This window comes from Dendrobium catenatum, unplaced genomic scaffold (genome assembly GCF_001605985.2).
Source record: "Dendrobium catenatum unplaced genomic scaffold, ASM160598v2 fragScaff_scaffold_621, whole genome shotgun sequence".
Taxonomy (NCBI): Eukaryota; Viridiplantae; Streptophyta; class Magnoliopsida; order Asparagales; family Orchidaceae; genus Dendrobium; species Dendrobium catenatum.
Genome location: NW_021319083.1, coordinates 17,199,084 through 17,209,618, shown reverse-complemented (window position 1 = coordinate 17,209,618; position 10,535 = coordinate 17,199,084). Strand labels below are relative to the sequence as shown.

Genomic DNA, 10,535 nt, shown 5'->3' with positions numbered 1-10,535 from the left:
AAAGGTCAAACTTCGCTAAGCTCCAAGAGGGAAAAAAAGAGAGCTGGTAAAGTTTTTCTCTCTCTCGTCCCCAAAGCTGTGCCTCTGACGGCTTCTTTTGGTTTCCTATTAGAGTTGCAGTTTTCTTATAGGCACCAAGAGGGAACACACACCATCTGGAGGTAAACAAAACTTTTATAGGCACCGTCGTTCAATTCGAAGTTGTTTTCTTGATTGGCGCCTGCGCTCTGCGTGTTGCAGAAATGTTTTGTGGTTTGATTCCTGTGATTTTCCTCAAGGATCTGGCAGGGAATCGGCTTTCTATTTCGCCCATCTTATAAAGATTGAGCAACCCTAACTTTCGGTGATCTGGTTGAAGGAACTGGGGAGGGTTAGGAGAAGGTGTGCTGATCTCTCTTAAATCTTAATGGGAAATTGCTGGGGGGATCAAGTCAAGGCAGAGAGCCCCCTGTACTCCACTTCAGGTGAGTGTACTGAATTTGACGAAGTTTCCGCTTCCATTTGCAGCTCAATAAGAATTCGTAAGAGACGTGTCCTTTCAAGCTCTATCCTTTATTTTGTGTTTTCATAATTATCTGTTCATGAATCACCAAGAAAGGATTCGGCATGTAAATTATGTAGCTAAGTATTAATGTTTTGGGAGTTAAATTTGCACGCATTTACGGTCATTTATAGATAAGATGCGGTGTCCTGAAAATATATAGTTTTCTACTTTCTATTTTTAGGTTAGTGTAGAAAACTCAGAGGAGAAAATTTCTATTCTTCATAGACGCGGTTCATATTTTGTAGGATTTACATAGCTAAATTTTGTTACTCTAGAATATAAAGTAAATTGAAGAAAAAATATATCATAAGCGGCCAATGAAGCACGACAGGAAAGGATTTAAAAATCCAGAATCATGAAATGAATGCGGGGATTAATTCTCTTCCAAATGGTAAACTGCACTCATCTGATTTTGGGGAAAAAAACGTATCTTCCTAGATTGCGCTTTGGCATTTTTCCAGGTTTGGTTGGATTATAGGACTTCTGTTTTATAGTGTGGCGCCTCATTTTCGTTGCTCTATCATGATCGTTCACATGACAAAATGGCTCACTATCCTTGATCTTATCCATTACTTGGGATACAAAATACCAATCAAAAGCTCCTAAGCCAGGTTCCCAATGCAATTGGCTACTCTGCAGAACCGCTTGCTAAATCAAATTGAAAGTCATTCAAGTAAACTGATAGGATGTTTCGTAAGATCCAACCTATCAAGATTTTTGTTCGGTTTAATCAAAACTGACCATCTAAATCAACATCTGCTTGAAGAAATATGTAGCCAATCCAACTAATACTCATATGCCTGGACTGGCATTACTCCAGCCAGTTGAGCCTTCCTACCCCATGATGGCTTGTTAGAGAATCCCTCCAACCCTAGAATGGTTTTAGAATGACCATTTACCCATATTTTTATGATGTGATGTGTCATATATTGCAACCACCACCTTCTTCATGATTTTTGGCGCCTGAAAGATACATTGGTCATGGGTCATATTAATTAGGGATGTCTTAGAAGGCCTACTAAAGAGAAGTGTATTGATTGTATTGGGTGTTCTCTTAGCATTCTTCCCTGGGGAGCTCCATTCTTAGCGTTCTTCCTTAGGGTATTCCGTTCAGCTATTTTTTTAAGTGTGTTATGTTTCTTTTCCTCCTCTTCATCTCCTCCTCCTCCTCCTCCTCCTCCTCCTTCCTCTACTCCAATCACCATTCCTCTATTCCTCCTAAATACTATTGTAATGGAGAATTAGTGCATCATTATAGTAGTCGTAGGCAAAGATTGCTGAACCACTCTTCATCATGTTATTTACTCTCTCTCTCTCTCTCTTACTCTTTCTCTTGCTCTATCTTTTTCTCCTTTCTCATGCAAAACATCCTCTCCCATCAACCCAAGTAAGCCATTTCTTAGATTCCCACATTACATTGTTCTCTCCCGTTCTAAAACCATATGCAGGCTCAAGCTTGAACCTCATTCCCACTCGCATTAACCACTTTTGTGTATTAACATCTTTTAGTGCTCTCGTTTAGGAACAATTATTACGTCCTCCGACCGGATGCAGAGAAGCATCTGGTCGTAGGCAAAAAAAACTCGGTACCATGGTGCACCGAGTTTTTTGAAAAACTCGGTACACCTCGGTACCGCCTTTTTTTTGCCTACAACCGGATGCTTCTTGCATCCGGTCAACCGAACAAAATAAAAACTCCTCATTTAGATTCTCCACACTGTTCTAAGAAGTCTGATGGGAGATTATCTGCTCATGAGGTGATGGTTCGCTAAACATGCTTGCAAGACCTGCCATAAAAAGAGACAACTGATGAGTTTGATAAATCAAACTTAGCAAATAACTCATATCTATCAAAAGCATAAACGACCAAGGAATAGAGTATACAATATAAATAACCAAAATGTTGAAGTAGTAAACATTGTCAATATATCAAAGTGATAATGACACATGCTATATCTCCTACGATAGATATGCTGGTTTATATGCCGAATAACTACTAATGTCAATAATTTCAATGCTTACAATAGGTATCTTCGTACCTTAGAATGACATTTTCATCATTTCATTAATTCAATTCATGTCCAATTATATATATTCATACATTTATATACATATACTATAATCGGTTATCAAATACTCATCATCGGGAAGGTAAACACCAACCCAAGGAAATCTGATGATTTTCTATAGAGTCGTCACTCTGTGTGCCCGTCTGTATGGCTAGCCAATATCTAATAGAGTTCTATCGACATACACTTCAATGCACCCAAGCTTGAGAATGGAATCTAATTAAGTACACAAGTGGTTCAATAGTTTGTCTCTTAGAAGCATAATTGCAGGAATGTTTGTGTGGTTGCAATTTGACCTCTAAAATTTAATTAACGGCTGAAGAAAGTGTCCACATAGAATTAAGTTTGAGCTTGTCTTGTGTTGTTTCCTTCAATCCTTCTATATACCTTGCAACCAATTGAGTTTCGGTTTCATTCTTGTTGTGAGCACTAAGACAGTAAAAATCTTAGGTATATTCACCTACAGTATGATATCTTGATATCTTGGCACACAATGTTGATACTTCAAGTATAACATTTGTTCAAAGTCAACATGAACGAAATGTTCGTAGAGGAGTTGCTTCGTTCGAAACCAGTTGTGAATTTATCCTTTTCCTTCTTAGTGATGGCACTGTAACAATTGCATCCAGGCATCCAGCATATGCTTGCATCTCCTTTTAACCTACAAGCAACATATTTAACTTGTTTATCTAGGGCTATCTTCATGTATTCAATGAATGTCTCAACAACGCGTTCCCAGTCCAGGTAGTCTTTAATGTGTAATAATCCATCAAAGAAAGGTACGTATTTTACTTATGATTGTAAACACCAAAAGCATTCATGGGTTGATGGCCAGGAATATGGGTTGTCCTTAACTAGAGCTTTAAATTTTTCAACATTTTCGGATCCTATAAGGCACACCAGCCACCACCCGAAGGTTGTTGCTATGCTGGGGATCTTTTTGCTTGAGAATTGGATCTAATTAATTACACAAGTGGTTAATTAGTTTGTCTCTTAGAAGCATAATTGTAGGAATGTTTGTGTGGTTGCAATTTGACTTGTAAAATTTAATTAACGGCTTAAGAAAGTGTCCACATCGAATTAAGTTTGAGCTTGTCTTGTACTGCTTCCTTCAACCCTTCTATATACCTTGCAACCAATTGAGTTGCAGATTCATTCTTGTTGTGAGCACTGAGACAATAAAACTCTTAGGTATATTCACCTACAGTATGATATCCCTGCTCAGAATGTTGATACTTCAAGTATAACATCTGTTCAAAGTCAACATGAAGCAAATGTTCGCAGAGGAGTTGCTTCGTTCGAAACCAACTACGAATTTATCCTTTTCCTTCTCAGTGACGGCACTGTAACAATTGCATCTAGCACATGCTTGCATCTCCTTTTAACCTACAAGCAACATATTTAACTTGTTTGTCCAGGGCAATCTCCATGTATTCAATGAATGTCTCAATAGCGCCTTCCCAGTCCAGGTAGTCTTTAATGTGTAATCATCCATCAAAGAAAGGTATGCCAAGTTTTACTCTGAACTTCCTAGGTTCCTAATCATGCCATCCACGCTGCCTTGGAGGGTTGATAATGAGGGAGTGCATCATTTACGGAACTGGAAACATCTTGATGTTGGAGAAACTCACGTTCATCCTCAAAATCTGTAATGTCGTGAGTAGCTACTGTGTGTCTCTTCCTGATCGCATTCTCCTTTTACATGTGCATGAACTATCAATGTTGTTGTCAGGATTTGTGCGGGAAACATGGTTCTGAAATTCTATAGGTCGTTTCTCACCCCATGATGAAGCATAGGAACTCAACTGTCAAAGCGTCAATCTGCTGAGTGAAGCTCACAAGGGCTGCCCATAGGGCTCCACACTCCAATCTTTGTCGAGAGCTGCATGCGTATTTGCGTGGCTTATGAGAAATGCTTTGAACAATCTTGTCAATTGAATTTTCTTATTAATTGGAACAGACAATCCCTTTGAACTGTGCACATTGTATGTGATTGTGGCAGCTTAGGAGTTTGGAGGAAAGCGATTCAAGCGGGTAGGACTCAAGAATGCGAGTTTTGGAAAGGATGATTTAAAAAAAAAACGTTACATCCATGATGGTATAATATTTGTTATTATAGGGAGAATAATATTTGTACTCTTGTTAGTTAAGAGAGTAAGCCATTTTAGGTCAAGTTTATTTTTTGACGTGGAGGAATATGCGCAATGAAAAAGCAAACGTAAAACTCGAACTTAAATTAAAAAAAAAAAACTATGAACTGTTTGTTTGGCATTAAATGTTAATTCTATTGCCACAAGTATGCTAAAACTTGAATTTTAATATTTCCTTCACTTTGTCATGGAGTTTGTAATTCTTGGTTCAATTTTGTACCAAGTGCATTCGCATTTATATAGCTCTTTTCCAGCCTAAGGTCCAGTTTCATTTACTGGAATGCTTCTTGCTTTGTTTTGTAGGGATGAACTCTAAATACAGCACCCAAGATCAATCTGGTCGAAGCAGTTCTAGCAGCAAGGTTTCTATGGCCTCTGTGCCTCCAACGCCTAGAAGTGAGGGGGAAATCTTGCAATCATCTAATGTTAGGAGCTTTGCTTTCAGTGAACTGAAAACTGCCACGAGGAATTTCCGACCCGATAGTGTTTTAGGCGAAGGAGGCTTTGGTTCAGTATTTAAGGGATGGATTGATGAGAACACATTTGCACCAGCCAAGCCAGGGACAGGGATAGTTATCGCAGTAAAGAGGCTAAATCAGGAGGGAGTGCAGGGTCACAAGGAATGGTTGGTGAGTTTTGGGTCCTCCGCTCACATTTGCAAGATTTTACTTTATTTTATTTTGACCTTATTCTGAAAGAACGATTCATAACTCATCATCATACACATGAACGAGGGGAAACCATTAGAAGCAGTTTGATAATCATCATCATTTTCTAACCATTTGGGTAGAGATTTATCCTAGCTGTGTTCTACACGGGTTAATATATTGTTCTGCTTAAAAAAATATATTTTTGGTTCATGTTTTTCCTTTTTATTGTTTGCGCCCAAACCTCTTAATTTTTTTAATCCCAATCTTGCCATGCATTCATTTTAACATTCCCTTTTTTTGCTAAAGTCAACTTGTCTATCAATGAGTACTTTATTGTATGGATGATGTTCGACCTAAATAAAAAGAGATTTTCTTTTGTAGTTTCTATGATAAATTGGACGCTGCATCCTTGGTCATCATGTTAGTTTTTTCTAGTTTTTTTGTATTTCTTTTCTTTATGTTTCAATTCTTCATAATTTCTCTTGTTGCACTCATATCATTTTTTGGTTATATTATTCTGCTTTCTAAAAAAAGATATTATTGGTTCTTTTTCCCTTTTATTGTATATGCCCAAACCAAGCAATTTTTTTTTTAAATTCCAGTTTTCTCACTTATTCATTTTAACATTTCATTTTTTTGCAAGCTCAACTTGTCTAACAATGACAACTTTGTTGTATGGATGATGTTTGACATTAAAAAAATTGTTGATGTGAAAGGGAGAAAATGCTTTCCTTAGACGGGATAATAATTTTAATGTCAATGGATTATGAAAGAAAATGAGTAAAGTTAAAGGAAAAATGGACAGAAGTTTTACAAGCAAGTTTTGTGAAGAATACTTTTAATGTGTCATGCAACACTTGGCATAAACAAATATAAATTTCGTATTCTTTAAACTTCAAATGGTTGGGACAATGCCAATGATGATGATGAATAAGATATGTATAACTCAATTAGCTTAATTATAATTTTATAAAATTACTTTCAACTTTATGTGTATTCTATTGTCATGTGGCACTCTCACATTTTAGGAATAACTTGTTGAATAGTAGCATACTCTTAATCTTTCTTTCAAATCATTCTTCACCTTGATTTAATTGGACGCGAAGTCTTTGGCTTAAGGGGTTCTTTGTATATTGCAAGCATACTTTAGTTGACAAGCTTTAAAAAACCGGATGGTGCATCAGGCAGCGGGGTAATTAATAACCTCTATAGATCTTGTACGTGAAATGAGATGCATGATAACATCCTTCAACTCCTGCTTTTTCTCTCTATTCCATCTTGTTTAAGTAACTTTGCTGAAGATATTTGTTTACTGTAAAAAGTTAGATGGTTTGCTTTTCTGGTTTATTCTGGAAATTTTCTTATTTGTTTTTGCAGGCTGAAGTGAACTATCTTGGTCAGTTATACCATCCCAACCTTGTAAAGTTGATTGGATATTGCTTGGAGGATGAACACCGCTTGCTAGTGTATGAGTTTATGCCTCGGGGAAGCTTAGAGAATCATCTCTTCAGGAGTAAGTAGTATTTCTATTTCTGTTGAACTTGTTTGTCATATTTGCTTGACTGACATTAAGGTTTCGTTTGGGACGACTTTCTTACTGCTTCTTAAAGCAGCTTTCTAGTACAAAAAATATTTTTTTTTCCTACTAAAAAGCTGCTTTAAGAAGCAGTAAGTTGGTTCTTGCTGTCATATTATGATTGATGTTTGATGTTTGATGTTTGCTGTTTGGTGCAGGGGGTTCTTACTTCCAACCCCTTTCCTGGAATCTTCGGATCAAGGTTGCTCTAGGTGCTGCAAAAGGGCTTGCCTTTCTGCACAGTGCTGAGACAAAAGTCATTTATCGTGATTTTAAAACTTCCAATGTTCTGCTTGATTCGGTATGTTGATTCACCATGATGCATTAGTTTTTTAATCCTCTTGTTGTTGGAAAAAAAATCACAATGGTGAAAGAGAGCAAAAAGAAAAATTGCAAAAAAAAAAAAAAAAAAAAACAAAAAAATAAAAAAAAAAAAAAAAAAAAAACCTAAACAAAAGCACAAATATTTACATGTTTCAGCATGATTGGCTTCTTATGTCCATGACCATAGAAGTAAAATCTTAATTATAATAAAGAACAGTTTTTTAAATGTATAGAGAAGAATATTAAATAACTAAATAACAATGAAAGATATTTGGAGAAAGTGCTAAAGAATCCTAAGTAGTATTTCATGTTCACAACACTAGGAATTTTTTGGCATAGATAGATTTGCCTGGGGCACTATTGTTTGCAACACCATCATACTTGAACCAAAACAATCAGGTAGGAGGTGAGTGATTTACTAAATCCTCTTTCTTCCCTTCTTTTCTTTTCTTCTCTCCCTCTTTTTTCTTTGTCCCTCTCCATCTCTCCTTCCTTTAACTAGTACACTCAATGAATAACTCAATACTTATGAGTCTCATTTATATTCATTTATTTAGATAGTTGAACAAGGGTGAATCAAATTTTTAAAGCTCAACGGATAAATAAACAATCTTGAACATGGCCCACGTGTTTATTTAAGTTCGTGAATATTTTTTGTTTAACAATGAGCTCTCTAAGGCTTGATATAATACTTATTTAATGATGAATAATTACTTTTTGATACCCTATTTTATATTATTATATCAACTTTCTTATATTCTATGCACTTGAAAAGTTATTTTCATTACAATAACTATAAATACGATGAATATATTGAGCAAATGGTTATGAATGGGCTTAAAATCTAATTTTATATGTTATTAATATTTGATTTAACAAATAATAAATAGATAGAGTAAAACTCAATTTTTGTTTTTTATTAAAATTTAGTAATGGCAATACTAAACAAATAGCAATATTGATAGACTAAAAATCTAATTTTGTTAATCATAAAATATTAGAGACAACGCTGAGTGAATTATTTTCAATTTTAATAAAAATTATGAATATATTTATTGTTAGACATAAGCCTATTTGTTTAAATCATTAGCAACCGGAAAATCACCTGTTCTGAATTTTATGCTTACCTTATATTTGACCTTTAAAAATTAATAATTGTTATATCAGAATTTTGTTGATCTCCTTCTGAATTTGTCTGTGAATTCAGAGTTACAATGCCAAGCTTTCTGACTTTGGTTTGGCTAAAGATGGTCCAACTGGTGACAAAAGCCACGTTTCAACTAGGGTTATGGGAACATATGGCTATGCAGCACCTGAATATCTTGCAACAGGTAGGTTAAATCTCTCCATATTCATCTGTTTTGCTGTGGCTTATCATTTCCGATTTTTCTGGGAGCACAATCTTTGTTTATTTTGAGAATTAGATTTCTCTATGCATTCTTTGAACTCTTTGTATGCTGATTTGTGATATGAAATATCTGTTTTTTTCTCATAAAAAAAGCTGTACGAAGTGATGAAAATGCGGATTGATAATTTTTTACTGTTCTTTTGCTAAATATTGCAACTGGGTGATTACGTTGGTTGCATTTGTACACATCTTGTCTCAGATGTTTGTCGAGCCAATGATACGTATAGCAGAAATCGATGAAAACTTCATGTCTAGGAAAGACCAGCATAGTGTTATTTGCAATCGTAGAAATGCTGGTCTTATTCTCATTGTTTCATAATAAAACATTTGCAATAAAAAACACGGCTAAGACTTCATTACTGATTCCCGTGCTAGTAAGACATTGGTTTTTTGCTTTTTCTCGTTGTGCCAGAGATATGCTTTCTATGTTAGCTTAGTATGCCTTTATATGCATGCTTTAATTTTTTTTTTTCAATTGTAATTTTGCATGGACAATTGTCATCAAAGCACTCTCTCGGGTTATGGAGTGGAACACTTGTGAGTTGAATTGATCTTAATAAACTAAAGCCTAGTTTGATGAGTAAGAGTCACGACCAATATACTAGAAAGTTTGACTTTTGAAATGGGATTATTCTCCTCGCACTTCCCTTCACATGAGTGATCCACGTCAAACATCATCTTTCCCCAAATGAAAGTTTTTTAAATTGCAAGTGCATACAATGAGAGCTTAGTAAACTATGTGAAGCCAGCATGAGTGCTGCTCATTCTTATGTCTTGACTCTTGAACCTTGCTAAATCATTGTCACCAAGGCCATAAAAATAAAAAATTGCATGAACCATTAGATCCCATTGGAACCATGTTGCAGTGGAATGTTTGGTGCTTAATCTTCCCTCAATATTTTAATTTATGGCTACCTATCAATATTTTAATTTATTCTCCTCGCAGATTTGTTTTGCGGAAAATGAGACATGAAACATTGAATTCTAATACACTTTCTTGCATGTTGAAGGCCACTTGACCACGAAGAGCGATGTCTACAGTTTTGGTGTTGTCCTTCTGGAGATGTTATCTGGTCGGCGTGCTATCGACAAAAATCGTCCATCAGGAGAGCACAATCTTATAGAATGGGCGAGGCCTTATCTTTCAAACAAGAGAAAGATTTTCCGCATCCTTGACAACCGTCTCAATGGGGATTATTCGCTAGGCGGAGCACAGAAGGTAGCTATGTTAGCTCTACAGTGTCTCTCCACCGAGGCCAAGTTCAGGCCAAGCATGAATCAGGTGGTATCTGCATTAGAACAGCTTCAGACTTCCAATGACACACCAAAGAATCCCCAACCTGAATTCAAGATGGTCAGTCAACACCACAGTAACAGTCCTGGTAGATCTCCTCGGAAGAGCTTGGATGTTGCTGTAAATAATAAAATGACTTATCCTAGACCATTGGCTTCTCCTCTCTATTCATAACACACAATACATCAGAAAGTAGCTACAATTCTTCAAAGCTGCTGCTGCTGCTGCTATTATCAGCAAATAGCAACAAAGTGTATGGGTGCCTGATTGTTGTATAGCTCGTCTCGTCCAAGAAAGGGACTTCGCTACAGTAGTTGACTGTCTTGAGCGTTATGTAGAAATAGAATGTTTTGTTAAATCCAAGGTGGTTTTCTATCGTAGTGATTGTGAGGGTGATTATCTTTACTTTCTCGAACTACAGATGAAGACTTAGATTTATGTTATCTTAAGTCAGTTTTGCAATCTGTTCTCTTGAACATACTCCACAGAATTCCGATTTCTCGCTTTGTTCTTCGGGGAA

General features: G+C 36.1%; 1 protein-coding gene across 3 annotated transcripts; it reads left to right on the top strand.

Annotated features, from left to right (window-relative positions):
• LOC110105452 (receptor-like cytoplasmic kinase 176) lies at positions 1–10,535 on the top strand. Of its 3 annotated transcripts, none has more exons than XM_020834969.2 (7): positions 1–161; positions 279–464; positions 5,067–5,392; positions 6,791–6,926; positions 7,148–7,290; positions 8,521–8,644; positions 9,732–10,535. In XM_020834969.2, the coding sequence occupies exons 2-7, from the start codon at positions 407–409 to the stop codon at positions 10,187–10,189; spliced, it is 1,245 nt and encodes a 414-aa protein (XP_020690628.1). In that variant the 5' UTR covers positions 1–161; positions 279–406; the 3' UTR covers positions 10,190–10,535. The 3 variants fall into 3 exon arrangements, with proteins under 3 accessions (XP_020690628.1, XP_028551038.1, XP_028551039.1); XM_028695205.1 differs by having other exon boundaries at positions 5–161; positions 241–464; XM_028695206.1 differs by having other exon boundaries at positions 6–161; positions 359–464.

Coding starts and splice junctions, on each gene's coding strand:
- LOC110105452 (XM_020834969.2), top strand. CDS start 407: ATGGGAAATTGCTGGGGGGATCAAGTCAAGGCAGAGAGCCCCCTGTAC. Junction 465..5,066: donor CCCCCTGTACTCCACTTCAG/GTGAGTGTACTG, acceptor TTTGTTTTGTAG/GGATGAACTCTAAATACAGC. Junction 8,645..9,731: donor ACCTGAATATCTTGCAACAG/GTAGGTTAAATC, acceptor TGCATGTTGAAG/GCCACTTGACCACGAAGAGC.